We start from the raw sequence: 24,997 nt of genomic DNA on the forward strand, positions 1-24,997 counted from the left end.
TCTGTCATAGTAGGAAATTAGGTTGGTTTGCCATGATTTGTTCTTGACACATCCATGCTGATTATCATCACTCTATTATCCTCAAGTTACTCTGAAAAATTGATTGTTTAATAATTTGTTCCAGTATCTTTCCAAGTATCAAAGTTAGACTGATTGGTTTATAATTTCCTGAGTTGGCTTTGTTCTTCTTTTTAAAGATAGGTACTGTTTTTTCCCTTCTCCAGTACTATGAGACCTCACCTGTCCTACATGAGTTCTTGAAGCAGGCTTGTAATTATTAGCAATTATCTTCAACTAGTTTCTTAAGTACTCTAGGATGGATTGTGTCAAGCCCTGCTGACTAGCATACATCTAACCTATTTAAATATTCTTCAACCTGGTCTTTTCCTGTTTTGGCTTGCGTTCCTTTCCTCTTGTTATTAATGTTAATTGTGTTGAGTATGTGGTCATCATTAACCTTTTCATTGACGATTTGAAGCAAAATCGGCATTAAACTCCTCTTCTTTCTTGATAACATCTCTTTTTGGCTCTCATTTCCTGCTACATAAAGAACCTACACTTACATAGAGAGCAAGATGAATTCATAGAATCTCCTCTTATTGCCTTTTATGTCCCTTACTTGGTGTAGCTCTTTTTGTGTCTTAACCTGTCTGCTTTTGTCCCGTTTTGCTTGTGTTGTTCTTTTGCACTGATCCCTTAGCACTTTGTTCATGTTTCTGTTTTTTAGTCCTCTTGGAGCCATGTTGGCCTCTTATTATCTTGCCTTTGCATTGGAATAGCTTGCTGTTATGCCTTTATATTGTCTGTGAATTGCCAGCTCTCTTGAACTCATTTTTCCCTTAGATTTTCTTTATAGCACCTCTCTGATTTTGTTAAAAGTGTGGTTTTTTGAAGTCCATTGTCCTTATTCTGCTGCTCTAGTTCCTTTCTTTCCTTAGAATCATGAAATCTGTCATGATCCCTGTCACCCAAAGTGCATTACATCTTAAAATTCACAAGAAATTCTTCTGTGTTGGTCAGAATCAAGTCTAAAGTGGCTGTCTTCCTGATTACCTCCTACGCTTTCTGAAACAAGTTTGTCCTCAATACATTCCAAGAACTTATTGGAAAGTGTATGTTTTGCTGTGTTACTTTTCTAGCAGATGTCTAGAATTACTGCCAGGGCTTGTGTTTTGGATATATCTCTTGTTTGTTCTAGAAATGCCTCCATCTCCTTTTCCTGATTTGGTGGTCTATAGTAACCCGTTATCTTGACATCACTCCTATTTTTGCCCATTTTATCTTTACCCAGAGATTTTCAACCGGTCTGGTTCTCACCTCCTTCTGGACCTCAGAATAAATGTATATGTTTTTGATGTATAGTGCAACACCACTTCTCTTTTTTTCTCTGCCTGTTCTTCCTGAATAGGTTATACCCCTCTGTACCAATATTTCATTCGAGATTTATCCCAAGTCTCTGTGATGCCAATTACGTCATAATTTAGCTTATTTATAAATACTTCCAGTTCTTGTTTATTTCCCATTCTCTTTGCATTTGTGAATAGACATCCTAAGATGTTGAGCAGATTTCCTCACTGATCTCACTCTTGCTCCTGTGACCCTATTGTAATTTTCCATGTTCCCTCTGCCTCAATATCTAACTGTCCATTAGGGTGGCTTTTCCTATGCTTACCTGTGGGTTTTTGTCACTTGCAGCCTTTGAACTTACTTTAAAGCCCTCCTCAGTAAGTTGGCAGGGTGGTATACGAAGATCCTTTTCCCTCTTATTGGTCAGTTGGACCCCATCTCTTCCTAGCAGTCCTTCCTAGAACAGCAACCTGTGGTTGAGGTAGCCAAAGCCTTCCCATTGATGCCATCTCTGCAGCCATGCATTCATCTCCATGATATGTCTCTCTACTTAGACCTTAATCTCAACTGGGTGGATGGATGAGAACACAACCTGTGTCCCCGACTCCTTCATCCTCAGTCCCAGAGTCCTGTATTCACTGCTGATCTGCTCAGGGTTATACCTGGTAGCATCCTTAGTGCCCATGTGGATGAGCAGCATGGGATAGGGGTCAGGGGGATGAATTAGTCTTGGCAACCTTTCTGTGACATCTCTGATATTGGCTCCAGGCAGACAGCACACCTCTGGGATGCTATATCAGATTGGCAGATGGATGTCTGTCTCCCTCAGAAGGGAATCCCCGACCACCAGCACCCGATGCTTTCTTCTCTGGGGTGTGGTGAAGGTGAGCCTCCCAGTCTTGAGAGAAGATGGCTCCTCCTCCTTAGCTATTGGGGTCTGCTTCTTACCTGCTATGGCCAGTACTGCATACTGGTTCTTGACCGTGATGGATGGGGGACCTGCATGAGGGTGAAGCACTGTCTGCTGCCCGAGGTGACCGGCAACCAATCTTCTCCCTGTAGAGGTGCCAATTCTCCTTCCTCCTCTAGTGATGCTGTAGTCATCTGAAGTTGGTTAGTATTCTCTGTCCCAGGTGTTTCCATGTGTGCCCTGTCAATGAAGTGCTCATGCTCCTAGATGCTACCCAGATGAGTCGCTTCTACCTGCTGCTCACCTACCTGAGGGACTCCCAAAAGACACCCAACACACTAGTGGGTTCTCCCGCCAGGCCATGTTCCAAGCAAGTCAAGACAGGGCTAGGGTGGAAGCCTCCAGAGTCAAGATGCCTGTCTGGCAGTGGCCCCAATAGGTACAGGCAGAGTTAGAGCTAGCTAGCAGCGGTGTTGGTGACGCATCATTTCTGTCCAATTGTGGGCTCTTCCATATAGAGTAGCTGCAGGTTAGGGTTCTGTGGTTTTCCTTTCCTTATCTCCCTACTGTCCTTTTGCTGGAAAACTCAACTAGCTAATTGCCTTAGTCTCACCAGCCACATGTCTTACCAGTCATTGGGAGCCTGCATGCTTTTTAAAGCTGGGTCCCACATACAGCTGGAATGGGTGATTCAATCCCCTCACTCAGCCACCTCTAATCATTGCTCAGTGAATTGGGCCCTAGACCAGAGGTGGGCAAACTACAGCCCGCGGGACCGTCCTGCCCGGCCCTTGAGCTCCCGGCCGGGGAGGCTAGCCCCCGGCCCCTCCCCTATAGCCTCAGCTTGCCATGCCGCCAGCGCAGAAGGGGGCTGCACTGTGGGAGCAGGGGAGAGCAGGAAGAGAGGCTCACCAGCAGCCATAGGGGACAGGTGGCCAGTGCGGGTGGCAAGAGTGTGGCGAATGCGGGTGGAGGACTCAGGAGGAGCTTTGAAAGGGAAACCGCCTCTTCTCTCCGGTTGTGTGGCTGCCCCTGCTCCTCCTGAATCCTCTGCCCATGTTCACAGGGCCACATTCTGAAAAAAGCTTTAGAGGGGGGCCTGTCAGGGCGGGGATGTGGATAGGGGTCAGGGCAGTCAGGGAGCGGAGGGTTGGATAGGGGTGGGGTCCTGGGGGGGGCGGTTAGGGGCAGGGGTCAAGGGACAAGGAGTGGTGGAGGGTGGATGGGTTGGGGGTTCTGAGGGGGGCAGTCAGGGGGCGGGAAGTGGGAGGGGGCAGATAGGGTAAGGGTTTGGGGAGGCACAGCCGTCTCTTCCCAGCCCCCATACAGTTTTGGAACCCCGATGTGGCCCTCAGGGCAAAATATTTGCTCAACCCAGACTGCCTTTGTGACTTTGTTCCTCCTAAAAGTACATACAATCCTCTCTTCCTTAGGCAGTTTCATATTAACCTTTTATGCAGACTGCCTCTTCACATAGAATTATACTTCATTAAACAATAAATGAATTGTTAAAAATGAATATTGTTGGCCAGTTGCTTCAAGAAGTTATCTTAAAGATTTCCTCTATTAATTTTATTACCCAAGGTGAGTGAAGCAGGCGTTCACAGACCCCATGTTGGTGGAATCCATGGACGCAGTAATGATGGAGCTTATTCACTTGTGCTGGCTGGAGGATTTGAAGATGAAGTGGTATGTTTTTATCTAAACCAATGTAAAGATTTTTGTTTTATGAATGTGGAGAGTTAAGTTCATTGCTGCTCCTAAAGTTAAACAAGGTGTGAGCTCACAGAATAATAAAAATTAGCTATTATTTAACTTACTTGTTTTAATTTAAACAAAAATATATGTTTAAAAAAATCTATCCTTAAAGTATATGGTTATTGATGACAGAAGACAACTTCGTGTTCTAATGTAAAGTACTTTAATTACAGCTGAATTTTAATTTACTCACAAATGCTAACTGTTAATATTCTTATATAGTCTGGATTTATTATCGGCATGTAAAATCTGATGAGCCTATGACAGTGGGCTTTGGAAATGATGCATTTTAGATCCTGCTCTGACCATCATCTTTATTGCTCCCAAGTTAATAAAACTGATTGTCCAGCCAATAATCTTGAACTTTTGGCAGTGATGCCTGTAAAATCACCACAGATCTTAATTTTAGTGAGGCTAGGATAAAAGATACAAGGTCTGATCCTGAGATGTGCAGAAGGTCCTCGTCTCCCATTGATTTAACTGAGAGCTGAGGGCCCTCAGTACTACACAGAAAAATGTTATCACTTTGGATCATCATGCTCAAAAAAAGATGTTGGGAAATTTCTACATTGGTGACCAATAGATATCAACATCTAAATAGAATAAATATGAAATATTAGTCTAGTTTGTCCTTTCTTTTCCTGAGCCTGACCAAGATAAGTGTGTGAACAGATTGTTTTCCGTAATCAAAATAATGTTTACACAGGGTATTCCCCCTCCTGCAGTTCTATGCCATCAGGTGGAATTCTGAATCATGCAACAGGTGAACATAGAGCAGTAAGCATCCTGTTTTTTAAAAAAAACATAGGCAGCTGTTAATTGCAGGGGAAAAGGCATTAGACAAGGAAATGAAATAAACATCCTAAATAGCATCAGAATGTTATGTATTCTTTGCCAACAGCGCTTACCCAGCTGCTGCCGCTGCGGGAGTTTGCCTCCGAAGGCATCAATGTGTCTCTGTTGGAGAAGTCACATGAGGAGGTACTTGGTGTTGGAACATTACTACATCCCTGGAGTCAACCCCAACCCAAGCCCCAGGGCACATGGCCATGGCATCCTATTGAATCAGCTGCTATATGGTCAAAGCAGGGGGATGCTGTTACTTCTGTTCTTTATTTTTGGCAGCGGTATTGATGTTTTGGAGCCTTTGTATCCCCGGCCCTATCCCCAAACTGATGATGTGGCCAGGTGCTACTGCAGATACTGATACTCAAGTAAAGTCATACTCTTGTGGGCTTTATATAAGGAGCAGAGAGGGAGAAGGGAGGGGAAGAAATATTGTAGCTGCTATTCTCAAATGTTTGTTTGACTGCCGGACATGGTGCCTTTAGGCTTAGTTCCTGTAGCTCTTTAATTAAGAATACAGAGGAAAAAAAAATCTTATTTAGAGGCATGTTTAGTAATAATGCTAATTTTCTCTTCAATAACTGCTCGCTAGCATCAACCTACACAAATCAACTTTCTAGATGACTTCCACCTTCCCATTTTTCTTGGAGAGGGTTAAAGGAGAAAGCTCTCTAACACGCACAGAAAACTTCAAACTCCTTTCTTGTCTTCTACATACACCAACTGTTCCCCCACAAAACATTTCCTTAAAAATTGGTGTAGAGGCTTGAAACCCTAAGAACTACGTTAATTATGGATCAGTGTTTGTCAGGAGCCAATCTGACTGATTGTAGACATTCCTAATTACTGTGAAGTTTGGGATCAGAATCTTCATGATTTATTCCTTTTGTAGCATCTGTGTATCCAATTCAAACTATTAAAGAAGATTCAAAATCCTCTCCTTTGAGATGCCAAATTGTCAATCTGTAGTTTTTGCAGTCAGTTTTTGTGGCTTCATTGAAAGTTTAAATATTTTTTGAGTAAGGATTAAAACTGATATTTGCTTCCTCTCAGTATATGGACTTGAAGGTGCATTCTTCAGATGGTTTGAGGAAATATTAATCAAGGTGGTTAACTTAAGTACTGATTCTGATTCAATAGTTTAATCTGAATGAATGTTGTTTTTTCCTCAAGTGTCCTCTGCTTATTTCCATTTGTGGGATTGGCAGTTTCCATTGTTGAGTTACAGAATCTTCTGAAGAGTGGTGTTCATTGAGGTCAATTATCCCTCCCTCTGCCTCCTCGGTGGGCAATTCTCAGGTTATTGGAGGAGTGCTCCCAACTGCTCCTGGGTTCCTTCTTAACTGCCAAAGGTTCAGAGAGCTCATCTCGCACATGGTGTCCTCAGATCATTCCTTGTCAGTTTTTCGTTTTCTTCTGCCTTCTCAGGGCTATTTTTATTTTAGTTAGATTCTCAGTTAATTAACACAGGTTTTTTAATTTAAGAACAAAAAAGAAATGATACCCATTTGTCATGTGTCATCTGGACCCACATGGAGCAGGAGGGCTGCCACACCCTGCTGAAGGGAAGCTCTTCAAGTCCCAGAAACTAAATCTGACAATGTGTAAGTCCATCATTGACTTTAGAGATTCGCTAGGCAAGTGACTCTATTTCCAGATCATGCAGCATTCAGGTCCATGGTCTTAACCTGACTGACAAAGCCCAGTACTGAGATTCCAGCACAGTAGATACAGCAACTAGGTCCCTGGATCTGTCCAGGTCAACCTAATCCAGCACTGATATTCCAGCATTGTTGATATGACACCAAAGCCCCAGGGTGTGACTAGGTAGAGCTAATCCAGCACAGAGATGGCACAATCAGCATGTTGCTGAGGTCCGGAATCCCTGTAGGTAGACCCAGTTCATTGCTGAGGTCCTGAAACTGTTGACATGCTACCACGGTTCTGGCACCATCAATTTCAGAGAATCAGAAGTGGTTTGGTGCCCACTGTAAGAGGCACAAGGGTCCCCAATCCCTCTAGGTCAACCAAGTCAGTTGTCTAGGATCTGGCACCATAGAACGTGGTGAAGTACTTGATGAAGTCATCGGGTACCCGCTTTGTACATGGCATTAACATCTCCACAACAGTCTGAATCATGCAAGTCCAGTTCTAAGGATTTGGCACTATTGGCTGGCGTACTACTTGTTTGAAGTGATCTAGCACAAGTATAAGTGGTGTTTGATCTCTGGATCCATCTGGATTGACAGTCTGGTGTTGAGGATCTGGCACAATTGACTCTGATGAAACACTTGCATGAAATTATTCGGTGCACAATGTAAGTAGTGTTGGATTAAGAGTCACTCAACAGATGGGTTTCAGAGTAGCAGCCGTGTTAGTCTGTATTCGCAAAAAGAAAAGGAGTACTTGTGGCACCTTAGAGACTAACAAATTTATTTGAGCATAAGCTTTCGTGAGCTACAGGTCACTGATGAAGTGAGCTGTAGCTCACGAAAGCTTATGCTCAAATAAATTTGTTAGTCTCTAAGGTGCCACAAGTATTCCTTTTCTTTTTACTCAACAGATGGGTCTAACAAATATTTTTTTAAGACCAAATACTCAGCAAGTAGTGATCATTTACTCACAAGAGGGAAGTTGATCAGGATGGTCTCATTATAGTCACCTCCAGCACTGGACAGCTTCAACCTTCCTTTGTTACACAAACTTATTCATAACTTTTTGTTGTCTTTTTTTATACATATGTATTATTAGTCTCTCATTTCCATATTAACTCTCCTCCCCCCAGCAGCCTTAGTGTTAGTTCAAATCAGTCTCCTAGCTTTTTAGTTACTTTTTCTTGTTTGAGCATAAGCTTCCGTGGGTAAAAAACCCCACTTCTTCAGATGCATGGAGTGAAAATTACAGATGCAGACATAAATATACTAACACATGAAGAGAAGGGAGTTACCTCACAAGTGGAGAACCAGTGTTGACAGGGCTAATTCGATCAGGGTGGATGTAGTCCACTCCCAAACAATTTCAGGAGAGGCAAAGATGCTTCTGTAATGAGCCAGTCCCTATTCAAGCCCAAATTAATGGTGTTAAATTTGCAAATGAATTTTAGTTCTGCTGTTTCTTTTTGAAGTCTGTTTCTGAAATTTTTTTGTTCAAGTATACTTTCAAATCTGTTATAGAATGTCCAAGAAGATTGAAGTGTTCTCCCACTGGCTTTTGTATCTTACCATCTTACCTGATGTCCGATTTATGTCCATTTATTCTTTTACATAGGGACTGTCTGGTTTGGGCAGTGTACATGGCAGAAGGGCATTGCTAACACATGATGGCATATATAACATTAGTACCACGTGCAGGTGAATGAGCCTCTGATGGTGTGGCTGATGTGGTTGGGTCCTCTGATGGTGTCACTAGAGTAGATACAGAGACAGAGTAGGCAACGAGGTTTGCTACAGAGATTGGTTCCTGGGTTAGCGTTTCTTCGGTGTGGTGTGTAGTTGCTGGTGAGTATTTGCTTCAGGTTGGGGGGCTGACTGTAAGCGAGGACTGGCCTGTCTCCCAAGGTCTGTGAGAGTGAGGGATCGTTTTCCAGGATAGGTTGTGGATCGTTGATAATGTGCTGGAGAGGTTTTAGCTGGGGGCTGTACGTGATGGCTAGTGTTGGTCTGTTATTTTCCTTGTGGGGCCTGTCCTGTAGTAGGTGATTTGTGCATACCTGTCTCACTCTGTCGATATGTTTCCTCACTTCCCCAGCCCAGTGCTGAGATCCTGCCCCACAGGTTCAGAAGAATCACATGCAATGAGGCTCTGTGTCAAGCATAAGTCATTAAAGGTTTCCAGATCTGTCTAAATAGATTGAGGGTGGTGCTGAGAACTGGACACCATTGACTCTTCATTTTTAGAGATGGTATAGCCCCATGATCCTTGGGAGTCTACTGAGTCAGCATCCTTACATCTGTGTCTCCTTTTTTGAAATCTTTCCAGTGTCAGACACTTAGTTTGTGTAATTTCAGTAGTCAAGTGATACCTACCTGTGGTTAATTCCCGGGATCTGCGGAGATAGTCAACTGAGGCAATAGGTAGACATTCCTTCTGTGGGAGTTCCTCCAGATGAAATCAGTAGAACTGTTCACTTTTCCAGGCCAGGATTCTGAGAAGAAACTGAAGTGCCTTTTGTCATCTCTGAAACACTTCACCTAACCAAGGTATCCTTGAATGCAGACACCTTCATCACTGAAACCTTGGAAGCCCATTCTTAGGCCTAGATTGAGGACAGTTTGGTAGCTAGTGGGTTTCATTCAGTGCCACACTCCTTATTGATTCAAAAAATAACTAAGACTTTGACTTTGAAACTACCTGAAGCCATTACTGCCTGGAAACATGAAAATTCCAAACATCAGTGTCAGTGCTTTGTTTATGAAGATGGGCTGTAATGAGGTTTCCTGGAGTCCACTGCACAAGCATCTTCTGCTGCTGGATCACTGGATCTTCTTATTCTCCTATTTATGTGCAATCAACTGTACATTGAGATTACCTAAAGCAACACTTTAAAGTTTTAAAAAAGGACAGCCAATCCTGCGAGCACCGTGTCTTGGTCCTGAAAGTCTGAGTGGACTGAGCCTTTTGGTGTCACATCTCTGATGCTTTAGTCCTGGAACCTATCCTGCTGCAGTGCCAGAAAGATTTTGGATTTTCCTCCTCTGTTTAAGTCTAGTAGGCAATCTGCTTCAAATTTTTGGTGTTTATTAAGTGCTGTTCCTTGGCTGCAAAGCACATGGAAGATTGCTCCTAGCCTATAAGGTGACATTGGCATTAAATTGCTTCTTTTCTCAGGATAATTTGCAGCTCTGTTATGTCCTGACATTGTCTGTTTCAGACATCAGGACATTCATGTCTGCATCTAGACTTTGATCCACAAACCGGTTCCTTACAGTGTAATTGGGTTATACCTTTATTCAAACTACATCCATAGACTCCATAAGACTGATTAGTAAGGTACCATCCTTCTTGACATTATTTACATTTGAGCCAAAAATGTGTCCAGGCAGATTCTTTGGAAGGTCTTTCTACAACAGCACGAATATCTTACTTAGATCGCTGTCTGGTATTATGTATATGCAAGGGGAGTAGGTCCTGACTAAATCCATTTATTACCATTGAGAACATCCATCATCTCCAGTTCTGCTTCAGGGTCAAACGAGACTTACTGTGATTGGCAGTGTCGCAGGGCGACGACCTCACCGGTGCAGCGCCTCCTGTCGGTCGTCCTGGGAATTAGCTCTTCCAGCCAGGAGGGCTCTCTGCCAGCTGATGTCTTGCCTGCCGCTGGCCCCCGTGTCCCTCCCAGACCCCGGTGCCCTTTACCCAGGGGTTCTGCCCACCACAGCAACCCACAATCTGAGTCTCCCCACTCGGGAACCCCCAACCCTGTATCCCCACCTTACCTCAGTGGTTACTGCCAGTCATCATCTAGCCCCCGCCCTCTGGGGCAGACTGCAGTTTGTAAACCATTCATCATTGGCAAGGGGATTGGACCAGCTGCCTCTGTCTGTCTGTCTAGGGGCTGCCCCTTTGCAGCCCCAGGATCCTTTTGTAGGCCTTTGACAAGGCCTGCAGCCTGGGGCTTTGCTAGGCTGGAGCTCCCAGCTCCCTCTGCCCTTCCCCAGCACTGCTTCACCCTAGGTACCTTCCTCAGCTTCCCAGTCAGCCCGGTCCTTCCGTCTCTAGAGCCAGAGAAAGTGTGTGTCAGCTTCTGGTCCACTGCCCTCTTATAAGGGCCAGCTGGGCCCTGATTAAGCTGACTACAGCTATGGCTATTTTCCTAATCAGCCTAGCTTTCCCTCTCTGCAGCCCTTTCTAGGGCTGCTTTATCCCCTTCAGGCAGGAGCGGTGTGACCACCCCGCTACAGGCAGACTCCCCTTTTTGGGACAGAAAACAGGAATTCCTCTGAGTGCTCCCCGATTCTGTTGGTTGAGATCTGTAAGCTGGTCAGTCAGGATGGAGGCCAGGTATGAATACCTCTAACCAGGTCTTGGCAGTTTTGACTTGAGACATCCTAGGTCTGATGTTAGCATCGCTTTCAAGTTTACTGGATCTCTTCCTTAAGGTTGATGTAGAAATCGCCATCTGAGCCTGAATCTTCTTGGATTGATGCACTGATTTCTTGATTGCTGAGATGCTTGATGACGTTTTTTGGAAGTCTAGTGGATTCTGTCGAGAAGCAGAAACTCTTGATCAAACAAACATTTCTTGCTTTTAATGTTGTCACATATTATGCTTTGAACATTAAGAACAATTTTTGAGTTCTCAGGCTGCATGAGTTGTGATATCAGCTGCCATCCTTACATATTCAGGACAACAGTCCCTGTAAACCTTATAATAACCCGGTTTATGAAATGGTTGCTCCATGTACCACTAGGGTTGATAGAGGTAATGACTTTGTCTTGATGGCTGCACCAAAGGAAATAAAGATTTTCTTCATATCAATACACTTGGCTGTGCTGTGAGTGCCATGAGAAGGACGCATTCATTTAACTATCGTGTAGGTTTTCCTCCTGTGCATGCATCTCTTTTGCTTTGGCATCGGTCTTGTATCACAAAGCTTGTGGGACTTCTGGCCTGCTAATGTCCAGAGTATCATCTGTACCATAAACATGTAAAAAGTCATTCTTCAGAGCCGTAGTTACATCCCACAAATTTAGTGAGATAAAAACCAAATGGCCAGTCCTTTATAAATTGTAGTCCATATGCCAAATGTGATTTCCTTATCCCCATTTCTAGTCTAAAGTCATCTCTGTTTATATCTCATACAGGCCATTAACCTCTCTGTATTTCTCCAAGTTTCTTGGACACTCTTATGATGTCTTACTAGGTGTTTACTCACCTGGAGATATCAAAACATGTTCAAATAATCTGAAGGTAGCATCCATTCTATGCCTTTGATTTACCATTTTCATAGATTTTTGTAAAGCTGTTCTTTGAAGCTCTCTAGATATTTTAAGCAAAAATATGTCCCTTGCTAAGATCTGATCTGGAAGAGGGAAACTGCAATCTAATACTGTTTTGGGCTGTTATCCAAAGTTGATGCTTGTATTGGCAGTTTTGCAGTCCTTATTCACTTAAAACCCCTTCGTTCACTTTCATAGGTGCCTGCCAGTCTCCTACAAATGGGACTGTACAGAGGCCACTCACAGAAGAGAGATTACTAACTTGTAACTGTTGTTCTTCAATAGTGTCACCTCCGCATATTTGTGCTCTCCACCCACCTTTCCCACTTGTTTAAAGGCTTGGATCAACAAGCCTGAAATTAGGGAAGAAACTTGTCAGTGGGTGGGGCCATTTCCCTTTTTATACCTTCATATTACTCCATGTGGAAAGGGAGAGGGTGAGCGAATTAATCCAAATGGAAATTGCTCTCTTGACGATTTTGGAGGTCAGTGCCAGGGGACACCAATCCCACAAGTGAGACCATGTAGAGGACAATCTTGAAGAACAAGTTACTCTCTTCATGGATTGTTACAAACAGTTTGTGCACTTCCTTTCTTTAGGGGAAAAAATTAGCTCCTCATAGGTTCCACAAGAAAGAGAGAGATTGGTTCTTTGTTTGTCTTTTTCTGTCTTATGGATGTTTCATATTAAATGGGGAAACTAGTTTGAGGACTCGAAAGTTTGGTTCGATGATTTTTTAGGTCTCTCAAAACTCTAGTTGGCCAAATTTCAGGGCTTTTATTTGTCTTGATCCTCTTTGACCTCACCTATCATATCTGTGCAGGTTATTCAAATCTGTCTTTCCACTCCCAACTTGTTGACATCCATCCGTCCTACATCTAAACTTGTATATCTGACATCTACCTTTGAATGGCTGATCATCACCATAAATTTACAAGGAGAAAAACTGAATTTTTCTCTTCTGTCGACCACCCTCTTTTTCTATCACAGTCAACAATATGGTTATCCTCCTTGTCACCTAAGCCTATAATCTGGCCCTTCGCCTTTGACATGTGGGGCATATCTAAATCCTGCCATTTTTAGTATCCATCCTTTCTATCCTTACAAGTGTCTAAAACTCTCAGGCTGTCAGCATTTACAGTCTCACTACTGCAACATCCTCCTCTCCAACCTCCCTAACACATTGCTTTCTTCCAGTCCATACAAAATGTTGGCACTAAAATCATCTTGCTTTCCTCTTGTTTTGATGAAATCTTCCCCATATCTGAATTCCGTCTCTGGCTCCTCGTGTGCATAAGAACGGCCATACCGGGTCAGACCAATGGTCCATCTAGCCCAGTGTCCTGTCTTTCGACAATGGCTAATGCCATGTGTTTCATAGGGAATGAACAGAACAGGCAAAGAGTATTCCATCCCCTGTCATCCATTCCTGGCTTCTGGCAGTCAGAGGCTAGGGACACTCAGAGCATGGGATTGCATTCCTGACCGTGTTGGCTAATAGCCACTGATGAACGTATGATCCATGAATTTATCCAATATTCTTTTTTAGCCCCTTTATAGTTTTGGCCTTCACAATATCCCTTAGTACCAGTGTGTTGTGTGAAGTACTTCCTTTTGTTTGTTTTAAACCTCCTGCCTATTAATTTCTCTGGGTGACCCCTGGTTCTTGAGTTATGTGAAGGAATAAATAGCACTTCCTTATTCACTTTCTCCACCCCATTCAGGATTTTATAAACCTTTATCATATTGTGTCCCCCTGCCAATTGTCTCTTTTCCAAAATGAAAAGTCCCAGTCTTTTTAAGCTCTCCTCATATGGAAGCTGTTCCTTACCCCTAATCATTTTTGTTGCCCTTCTTTGTGCCTTTTCCATTTCTAATGTATCTTTTTTGAGATGGGGCAACGAGAATTGAAGGTATGGGCATAGTATGAATTTATATAGTGGCATTGTGATATTTTCTGTCTTATTATCTATCCCTTTTCCAGTGGTTCCTAACATTCTGTTCGCTTTTTTGACTGCCGTGGCACATTGAGTGGATATTTTCATGAGACTATCCACAATGACTCCCAAGATCTCTTTCTTGAGTGGTAATAGTGAATTTAGAGCCCATCATTTTGTATGTATAGTTAGGATTATGTTTTCCAATGTGCATTACTTGGCAGATGAAATTCAATGTTGATAAATGCAATTTTCTTACCCAGTCACCTGTTTTGTGAGATCCCTTTGTAACTCTTCGCAGTCTGCTTTGGACTTACTGTCTTGAGTAATTTTGTATCATCTGCAAATTTTGCCTCCTCACTGTTTACCCCTTTTTCCAGATTGCTTATGAATATGTTGAAAAGCACTGATCCTTAGGGAACACCACTATTTACCTCTCTCCATTCTGAAAACTGACCATTTATTCCTGCTCTTTGTTTCCTATCTTTTAACCAATTACTGATCCATGAGAGGACCTTTCCTCTTATCCTATGACTGCTTACTTTGCTTAAGAGCCTTTGGTGAGGGACCTTGTGAAAGGCTTTCTGAAGATCCAAGTACACTGTATGCACTGGATTGCCCTTGTCCACATGTTTGTTGACCCCCCCCCCAAAGAATTCTAATAGGTTGGTGAGGCATGATTTCCCTTTATAAAAGCCATGCTGACTGTTTCCCAACAAATTGTGTTCATCTGTGCCTGATAATTCTGTTCATTACTATAGTTTCAACCAATTTGCCTGGTACTGAAGTTAGGCTTACTAGTCTGTAATTGCCAGGTTCGCCTCCACAGCTTTTGTAAAAAGTGGGCTAATATTGGCTATCGTCCAGCCATCTGGAACAGAAGTTGATTTAAGTGATGATAGGTTACCTACCACATTCAGTAGTTCTTCAATTTCATATTTTTTTAGTTTCTTCAGAACTCTTGGGTGAATACCGTCTGGTCCTGGTGACTTATTACTGTTTAATGTATGAGTTTGTTCCACAGGCTCCTTACTGACATCTGAATTTGGGACAGTTCCTCAGATATGTCCTCTAAAAAGAATGGCCCAGGTGTGGGAATCTCCCTTACATCCTCTGCAGTGAAGACTGATGAAAAGAATTCATTTAGGTTCTGCACAATGGCCTTATCATCCTTGAGTGCTCCTTTAGCACCTTGATTGTCCAGTGGCCCCATGATTGTTTGGCAGGCTTCCTGCTTCTGATGTATTTTAAAAAAATTACTGTTAGTTTTTCAGTCTTTAGCTAATTGCTCTTCAAATTCTTTTTTGGGCCTGCCTAATTATATTTTTACACTTGACTTGCTAGAGTTTATGCTCCTTTCTATTTTCCTCAGTAGGATTTAACTTCCAAATTTCCAAAAGATACCTTTTTGCTTTTAACCACTTCGTTGTTTAGCCATTGTGGTACTTTTTTCACCCTCTCACTATGTTTTTTTTAATTTGGGATGTACATTTAATTTGAGCCTCTATTGTGATGTTTTAAAGAGGTTCCTTGCAGCTTGCCAGCATTTCACTTTTGTGACTGTATCTTATAATTGCCGTTTGATGCAACTGCATCGAATTCAAGCTTTTTTCCCCACAGTCTTCAGAGCCCTGCCTAACTCTGTCCCACCCTACTTACTTGTCTTATTTTGTGTCACTCCCTATCGCCTTTGTTCCACCAGTGAGGTCTGTCCCACCTGCCCATTTGTCAGCTTGTTGCATAAATATCTCCTTGCCTTCTTCCACAGTGCTCTTATGCATGGAATACCCTTCCTGAGTTCATTCACAAGGTGCCTCCCTTATACGCTTGAGTCCCTCCTGAAGAATGTCAGCGACCAGACCAGCTCAGCTGCTGGCTTGCTCCCTGACTACTTTTGCTGCTAGGCATCCAGAGAGCCAACTGCATTGCCTTGAAATTCACATAGGTAGCCACAGCACCTGATTGGCTGCTGATTTAGCAGCCCTGCTTATAAGACTGGCACCCACAGACAATCAATGGCTGCTCAATGTGTACCATGTCCAGAGCTGGGCTTGCCTGCTCCTTCCAGCCCTTGTTTCAATCCCTGCTTTGCCCTGCTCGATCCTGCTTCCAGCCAGTCCTGCTGCCTTGTTCCCATCCTGCTTCAGCTTTGTTTTCATACCTGCTCTTGCTCGTGTTCCAGCCTCTGTTCCCAACCACGGCTTCTGACTTCGATCCTCAGCTCTGTCTTTTCTTATGACTTTGGGTTACCCTCTGGTATTCAGCTTCTGTCCTTTTGGTACTGATCCCCGGCTCATTCCTGTATTCTGTCACTCTAGACCAGGCTCTAACTCAGGGGTTCTCAAACTGGGGATCGGGACCCCTCAGGGGGTCGCAAGCTGTCAGCATCCACCCCAAACCCCGCTTTGCCTCTAGCATTTATAATGGTGTTAAATATATAAACAAGTGTTTTTAATTTATAAGGGGGAGTCGGACTCAGAGGCTTGCTGTGTGAAAGGGTTTACCAGTACAATAGTTGGAGAAACGCTGCTCTAACTTGTAGGTTGAACTATCATTTGAACCATTAATCTTGACTGCCCACAGCCTGGGTCACAAAGAGTCACTTCTGTTGTGTGGAATCTAGCTGACATATTGACAAAGTACACCATTTTAAAAAAAAAAATTAACTTTACATTGCCAGTACTAACAAGCCCTGCCTTGACTGCTCTAGTTCTATATTGCACACTTTCCCCTTAAGCTCTCTGTCTTTAGATAGTGAACTCCTCAGGTCAAGTACTTTGCCATATTTGCTATTTGGAGAATGCCTAGCACATTGTGGGTGCTACCAAAATCAAAGAAATTTCAATTTCAGGGAAAAGTTAGTCAAAAGTTTACTGCCCCATGTAATCATTATATTATTTATTTTTTTGCTTCTAGATGTATGTGTATGTTTATGCTTGTCATCCCTTTTCCACAATGCTGACTTAGCACAAGCCAGCAACTTCTTGTGAACAAAATAAGTCTGGATTTTGTAGATTGTTCAGAAGAGCACTGATTAATATCTATCTCTCAATTCTGGTAATGAATATTTGCTCTAAGTATTAGGGAAGTTTAAGGATAAATCTACTTCCACTTTTTTGGTGTGGAGGTTCATGAATATCAAATAGTGGCTATGTTTTCCCATCAGATAGATAGTGCTTTCATGGTCTAACAATATGCTGCATGCAGAGCAGGAGGTCTGTTACTGTAAGTAAATGGGGATGCCAACAGGCTCCAGCAAATGTTATACATTAACAGAGTGATCCAGATTTGCTAGTCTGAAAACTCTGAAATGTAGAATTGTCAGTTTTCTTTTTAGGAAAGCACTCCATTTATGAAATAGATATTTGAACTGAAAAAGATGGTGAAGGGGATAGTTGTAGTGTCTTTCTGAAAATGGCATGTCTATATTTTTATTACATGGTTTATGTATCAGAGTATCGGAGACAGATTCCTGAATCGCCCTTAGTAGGCACTGACATAACTGCAGTATGGGTTTTGCCCAGGTCCCCGGACGTCCATGACTGCTCCACCCCTGTCAAGTGACAAGGAAGAGGATGGGGAGGAGCTATACTCAGTGTCTGTCCAGGAGTCTCCATTACAACACCAGGGAGCTAGCCAGGTAGAAAATCATGTGCCTTCAGTCTACCATCAAAGTAGAAGAGACTGACCTAGTTGGTATGGACACTACTGGATACTCCCACCCCTGCCCTTTCCACCACCACAGTGGCCAAATTGGGACCCATGGGTGGCATAAGGACAACAATTTTTGAGGGCCTCTAGCTTACCCAAAGAGTTAAAGGAAGGTGATCTCCTGCAGCTTCAATAGTCAGACCTCCTGATCCTCAAGAGGAGACCTTTGAGGAACAGAAGGAGAGACTAGACAAGCAAGGCCACTCCTGTGACCAACATTTTCTCATCTACTGATAAGTCAGTCATGCCTCCCCTACCAACTGTGGCAGACAACTTCAAACAATTTTAGGATCTCTTTAAGAGGGTACTGGATTCTCTGCAAAACCCGCTTGAGGAAGTCAGTGTCACAGCACAAACTGCTTGACATCCTACAGATGTCATCAGCAAAGATGGCACTCCCCATCAATGGTCGCTGCTTGATCGGTGAAAACCGTATGGCAGACACTAGACACAATACCTACCCCCAACATGCAAAATGGCAGACAAAAAAATATTATGTGCCCTCTAAAGTATGGGGCTTTTTATTTTCTCATCCCCTAATTCACTGGTCGTTGACACTGTTAATGAACATGGCAAACTGTACTATGCTAAAATGACACCATACAATAAGGACTGAAAATGACTGGATTTATTTGGGTGAAATAATATTCTTCAATAAATATTTTACAATTTAGGATCGCTAACTATCAAGCCCTCATGGCAAAATAAAACCATATCAATTAATTGAAATTAAATACCTTTATTGAACGCATCCCTTTGGATGAGAGAGAGAGGAATTTCAGGCTATCATTACTGAGGGTCAGCTCCTTGCGAGGGCAGCAATGCAGGCTTCTCTGGTTGCTGTCGAAAGAATTGCACTTTCCAACTTCACAGCGGTTGTCATGAAGAGAGCATCTTGGTGTCATCTGTGCAGCTTTCTAAAGAAGGTACACGCCATGGTGGAGGACCTCCCTTTTGAGAGGTCTAAATTGTTTGCAGAAAGAATGGAAGAATCACTCCACACATTGAAAGATTCTAGGGCTACATTATATTCTCTGGGTGTTTATACTCCTGCCCAGAAAAGAAGACTCAGTAAGTACCAGATGGCACAGAGATCCCGGCCTACTTACTTTCCTTCTCCCCAGAAACATTAGGATCCTCAAAGGAAGAGGCAGAGATTACAAAAACAGAGACCAACTGCTCCACAGTTATTGACATTGCACCCTTTTACATCCAATTTCGATATGTTGGTCGAGGCCTCAAGTTACCTCTCGCAGTCTCATTTGCTCAAACAATCCAAACATCTCCACCAATTTGGTGACTGTCTTACTCCTTTTTCTCAATACTGGAAGCATTATAACCTCAGACAAGTGGATACTAGAGATTATCTCCAAGGGATATTCAATCCACTTCACCTTTCTCCCTACCTCTCTTCAGGGACCTTTCTCACAAGCACTGTAACACGAAGAAATGTACCACCTCCAAAACTAGGTGCCAGAGAACCTGTTTCCACCCAACACAGAGGGAAGGATTTCTATTCCAAATACTTTCTGATACAGAAAAAGAAGAGCAATTAGAGACCCATTTTGGATTAAAGGGCACTCAACAGTTTCAATACAATACAATACAATAAAATACTATACAGTGGTTCAAAACTGTTACCTTGGCAACAATAATCCCATCTCTGGACGAAGGGGACTGGTTCTCGGCCCTCAGCCTACAAGATGCTTACTTTCATAACACAAACCACCCGTCATACAGGAGGTTCCTAAGATTCACTCTGTGTCAAGATCATTTCCAATACAAAGTACTCCCATTCGGTCTATTATCAGCACTTAGGGTATTCTTGAAAGTCCTTTCTGTGGTAGCAGCACACCCCCACAAACAAGGCATCATGATATTTCCATATCTAGATGATTGCTAGCTCAAAGTACATACATTCACCTACACCTGGAGAGAGACACGAAAAACTATAGATCTGTTCCTACAACTAGGTCTATAACTAAATACCCAAAAGTCCACTGCAACAGCTAGAATTCATAAGAAACTGCTTAGATGCAATAGAAGTCAAAGCCTTTGTCCCGTCACATGGTTCAACATCTTAGCCAGCTTAATCTTGACAGTTCCGGCCAATCTGCGGATTTCAGCCAGAACCTGTCTGCAACTACTGGGGCATATGGCAAGTGGGCACCTTTGTAGTAAAGCATACAAGACTCCACATGCATTGTCTTCAAGGGTGGCTCAAAATGGTATATACCCCTAGAAGACACAATTTAAACAAACTTCTGTCAGTTTCCTCAAGAGTCAAAAACTCACTCAGCTGGTGGGCAGATCCTCACAAGGTATGTACGGGAGTCCCCTTCACTCAGTCACCCCTGTCGCTGACGATGGATGGCATCCCTAATGGGATGGGGAGCCCACTTGGACACCTACACCATTCAGGGCAAATGGTCCCTTCTCGAGTCCACATTACATATCAACTTACTAGAGCTTAGAGTAGTCAAGAATGCATGATCCTCTTCCTACCAGTGATCAAAGGCAAACATGTAAAGATTATGACAGACAACATTGCATACATGTTCTATGTAAACTGCCAGGGAGGAGCAAGATCACATTCCTATGTGCCAAGGCAGTGAAAATATGGAAGTGGATGCATTTGTTACCAGATCAGTATCTCAGCAACTTTTTGTCCTGGGCATACAGAACACTACGGCGGATATTCTCAGCAGAAAAGTTTCCAAGATCATGAATGGGAAGTAGACAATACCATCCTTCACAACATATTCCTACATTGGGGAACTCCAAAGATAGATCTGTTCACCCCAATCAAGAACAAGAAATGCTCTCAATTCTGCTCCAGAGAATGCCTGGGTCACCATTTTCTTGAAGATGCTTTTCTCCCCAGATGGAACAGACATGTGTTCTATGCATTTTCACCAATTCCACTAATATCCAAAGTGATATTCAAGATAAAGAAAGAAAAGGCCAGAGTTGTTGTTATAGTTCCAGTGTGGCCAAGACAGACTTGGTTTCCATACCTTTTTCAGCTGGCGGTCTGTCCATCATTTACTCTCCACCCTGTTCCTCGTCTTCTTTCTCAAGATGTGTGCCAAATCCGTCACCCAAATCTGCAAAGTTCTCCTGCTCAAAGCATGGCTCCTCGATAGTTCCAAAACTTAGAAATGAACTGTTCTGAGGATGTGAAGGAAGTACTGTTACATAATTACTTGTCACACATACAAGAAATAACTGTTTTTTTTTAAATCTGCGAATTGTGACATTTCATAAATACTTACAGAAATGTCATTAACTTGCTCACAAAAATCCATTGTTTTTAAAAATGTGGTCAATAGCGCCAAATCATTCTTCCTGCTTAAACCATAGAGCTCTTAAATTGTATTTACCAATTCTTTATCAGCTTGTCAATAAAATTCATTCAGATTTCACAGAATGGTAGGGTTAAATTCACTTAAGTTTGGAAACTGCTTTGAGATCCTTGGATAGAAGGTGATATATCAGTGCAAAATATTACTGTTAAAAAAATAGAGAATATGATTCCTCTCCAAATGCATTTTTAATTGATAATACATTACTACATTTAAAATTTAGTTGATATTCTCCTTTTTAAAAATTCAAATATATTAGAAGCTCTCTGAGATACAATCTAGGACAACATTTTCCATCAGCCAAACAAAAGACCAAGTTAGAATACTAAAATAACCTACGCAATAAAATGGTCTAATCTGTAGTTGAAAAGATATTTTGCTTTGTTTTCAAACAAGACATGCTTTTTATATCTTTAAATAGTTTTTGTGCATCTACTGGATATTAAATACAAGAAGTTACAATTATTATGTATTATTTTGAGCATCCCAAAGTGTGTTAATGATAGTACAGAAACAAGTAAAGACGCATCCCCTGCCCTGAAGATCCTTTGAGCTAAATTCAGACATGACACTACAACTTAGGGTAATAAACTGAAGATAGGAAAGGGGAGAAGTAGGACGAGAGGGGTAATAGTAGGATTATGCAGTTACTCAATTAAGGCATGTATAAAACTTTTGGTTTCACTGATGTGTTATTAAAAATGCTTTTGGAGAGGAATCATATACTGTACTTAGAAAAGCGAATGCAAATAAATGTCTCCATTCGTATAATAATGAGTTCATAACACCTGTCTGATGATGTGTATGAAAAAACTTCTCTTACAGCGGTAAATATAGCTAGAGTTGCATTTTAGTAATGTTCTAGTTAATGAAGTCCTGTTTACCAATCCCAGCCCAGTATGGGCTGGATCCTACAAGATGCTGAGTGTTCTGGCCTTGATCCAGCAGTGCCTTTTTGCACATTCTTAACATTAAGCACAAGTTTCATTAAAGTATAGTTAAGAACATGCTTAAGTGCGCTACTGGATCAGGGCCAGTGTGCTCAGTACCTTGCAGAATTGAACCCTATTTATCAGTGATGGTAATAGATATTTTGCAAATATGATTTCCTACTAAACTAAACTTTACTTGTTTTATCTTAATAACACTATCATTATGATCAGTGTATGCTCCCCACCCTCCACAGTTTTTAGAAGCTAAGGGTTTAGTAGTCAAAGGTCTGACGATCATGGAACCAGTAGCTTTGTGTTGGTATAATTTCTAGAAGGAGAGTCATGTAGGAACAGAGCACAAATTCATGGTTGTGTGTTAGGGAAATGTTCTTGTTTGAGAAACAGGACCAATGAAGCACTCGTGTTTTCAGTTCAGATGCTTTAATTTGGAATGTTAAAATGGAGAATAATCTTCTCCCACAGGATCGAGGCGATGAATTCACTTACACTGGGAGTGGTGGTAGAGATCTTTCTGGTAATAAAAGGATTGGAGAACATTCATTTGATCAAACATTAACACACATGAACAGGTAAGTTTTGAAGAATAAATTAAATTAAGGTCTTTCAAAGAACAATACTGTTAGATTCCATTAATTGAAAACTAATTTTTGATATGTTCCTTTTATCTCATAAAACCCTTGTAAATGATGGTACCTCTGGCTATCCACTGGCATTTTATCCGTGTCCTGTTGTATTGATTTAAAACAATAATTGTAGCTGAATAAGATACACTGCTGTATTATAGGTTGAGCTGGTAGCTATGCCTTTGGTTAATGTTGCCTAACGCTTTCCACTATAAGAGCCTGTTTTCAATGGCATAACTTCGCAAAACTTTGAGTGTTCATGCTGAAATTTTCCATGTCAAGTGTCTGGATAAGGCAGACTTAGTTATTAAGCTAAAATGGTTAACCATTTGCAAGAAATAAATTAGGAGGAATATGTTTTACCCAGGTTAAAAAAAAATGTGATCTGTTTCACTGAAGTGCTAGTGCATCCATTTATTGGAGCAGTGCATGAAATTAGGTCCGGGCTTGCCCGGATGTCAAGGATATTTCTTTTGCTGTCCCCGTGAAAATCTGCCTAATTTTGGTCAAGTTATAAGCCTATGAAAAATTGCAGTTCAGACATGCGCATTAAAGGCTTCGTAAAGTTTGGCAGCCATATTCTCTGAAGATTCTGCTTGCAGTGGGCATGTTTCATCATCATCACAAATTCTAGACGCTGACCGGACTGCGCATGCATTATTCCCATAGATAGACTGAGCATAGTGCAGTGCAGAGTTGCAAAGACTGAGTAGGACTTTCCCTGCAATCTCTCCTTCTGGCAGCACAGTTCCACTGTAATGCCAGGCATCAGAACTGAGAGATGAGAGACTCCCATACTTTCAGTGCTCCATCTGCTGGTGCCCAAGCAGTGATGAAGAAGAGAAGGAACACCCTCACTTGAATATAGAGGGATGTGAAAGGGGGCAACAAGAACTAAGGTGGGAGCGTTGAGAACGTAGGGACAGAGACAGGCTTGGGTGACAGTGTTAGAGAAGTTTTGCACGGGCAGCCTTATTGCAGGCATTTCTTATTATTTGCATCCTTGACTTTGTAACCTTACTGTTCTTTTAATGTAGTTTTTTGTGTTTAATTGTTACATAGTTGCTGTAGATATAAAACACAGTTTATCTCAGATGAGGATATAAGTAATCTGGATAAAAGGTAATAGATACATTTTATGATTTAGTGCATTCATGTTTTTGGAGTCTAGTGCTGGACCTAGGTCATGTCAGTGTTCAAAATTAATTTTTCGATCTTTGCTATAGCAGACATGGCATTCAGCCTTCTTCTTACAGGGAGCCACTCAGTGAGTGGGTATGGGATTGAAGCATTTCCCCACCTTTCAAGCATGAATCTACTGCTGTCTTAAAGTGGTCCCTCAAAAAGAGCTGTGGTTGCTTTGTTTGTCACCTTTATTTCTAGTTATCAGATGATGTGGTTGCAAGACTAGTATAAATAACAGCACTTCAAAGATGCTATGTGGGTGGGGGTTTTGTTGTACTCACAGAATTCCTTAGAATTCACAACCATTCTCCACCATGTTTACATAGGATTCCAGGCAACATGATAATGCTTTCCCCAACCAGCATAGGATAAAAAAGGAATTTCTGATGACATCATCTCTGACGGAGTGCATCAGTGCTCTGTCAGTTGATTTTCATTTCTCAAGCAGCAGAACAGATCTGTTATAGCTCTCTTGAGCTATTTCATTAAATGCTTTCACTTGTTCTTTAACTGCACCTTTTCACATTAGCTTTTTCATATCTCCACCAAAACTCAATGTGAAGGATTTCTGTCATTTAAGCAGTACATGCAAAAACATTTATTTTTGCATTGAAGAAGAAAGAGAAGCCTGCTAACCTGTGATTTTAACAAAAAACATTTCTGCTTTTTGATGATTCATCAGTTTTTCAACTGTACAGTAATGCATTTAAATGGTCAGCCCTTACCCCTGGACTCTTCACTAAAGCGATGATGATCCAGATATTTTCATAAAGAGGGAATTTCATCTATCTGTGTGTTGCTAATTGGTGTTCATATAGGTAGATTTGTTTTAAGTATTCCGGGTTGCCAAACTGAAGTATTGCAATTTTTCACAGAACATGGCTGCATTTTTATTATGTGCAGAAGAAAGTCAAATAACATATTACCAGTTTTTGGGACAAGATTAGGCAGAATTATTCAGGAAAGGTGATCAGTATCCAATCCTGTACTTTAGCCTGTAAATGAATAAATGACATCTTATACTGACCTAAAGTCACTGAGAAGCTTCATTTTGCATCTCCTCTAAAGGCATCTTCTGAATTTAATAAGGTAGTAGTTCACATGGGAAATTCCACCATATTCCTTTTCTGAGTGTTAACCTGACTCCTCTGGTGATTAAACATAAGGGACCAAATTTTCAGAACAAGAAGACTTATCTAATTTATTGTGTGCACAGCAGTGCATGATTTTTTTGCACATAGCCCTTAGTACTCTTTTTTAATACTTGGCCTCAAGAATTTGATATAGTTCAGCTACAGTGGCTTGCAATTATGACAGATAGTAGTCTTCGTGGTTAGGGTCCACTTAGATAATAATAATTAATAATTAACTAACAGGCTGCTAATAGGTTACAAACTATTTTAAAAAAAAAAAGATATT

At 41.8% G+C, this 24,997-nt stretch overlaps 1 protein-coding gene across 3 annotated transcripts in view; it reads left to right on the top strand.

The window, feature by feature from the left end:
* The window catches only part of UHRF2 (ubiquitin like with PHD and ring finger domains 2), a 195,213-nt gene that overhangs the window by 141,860 nt on the left and 28,356 nt on the right, over window positions 1–24,997 (top strand). For 2 of the 3 annotated variants that reach the window (XM_038401747.2, XM_038401749.2), the window contains exons 9-10: window positions 3,842–3,946; window positions 22,233–22,339. In XM_038401747.2, the coding sequence (XP_038257675.1) occupies window positions 3,842–3,946; window positions 22,233–22,339 (212 nt within the window). The remainder of the gene's footprint in view (window positions 1–3,841; window positions 3,947–22,232; window positions 22,340–24,997) is intronic. The other variant, XM_043514922.1, reaches the window with a different exon arrangement.

The sequence above is a fragment of the Dermochelys coriacea genome, chromosome 5, assembly GCF_009764565.3.
Source record: "Dermochelys coriacea isolate rDerCor1 chromosome 5, rDerCor1.pri.v4, whole genome shotgun sequence".
Classification (NCBI taxonomy): Eukaryota; Metazoa; Chordata; order Testudines; family Dermochelyidae; genus Dermochelys; species Dermochelys coriacea.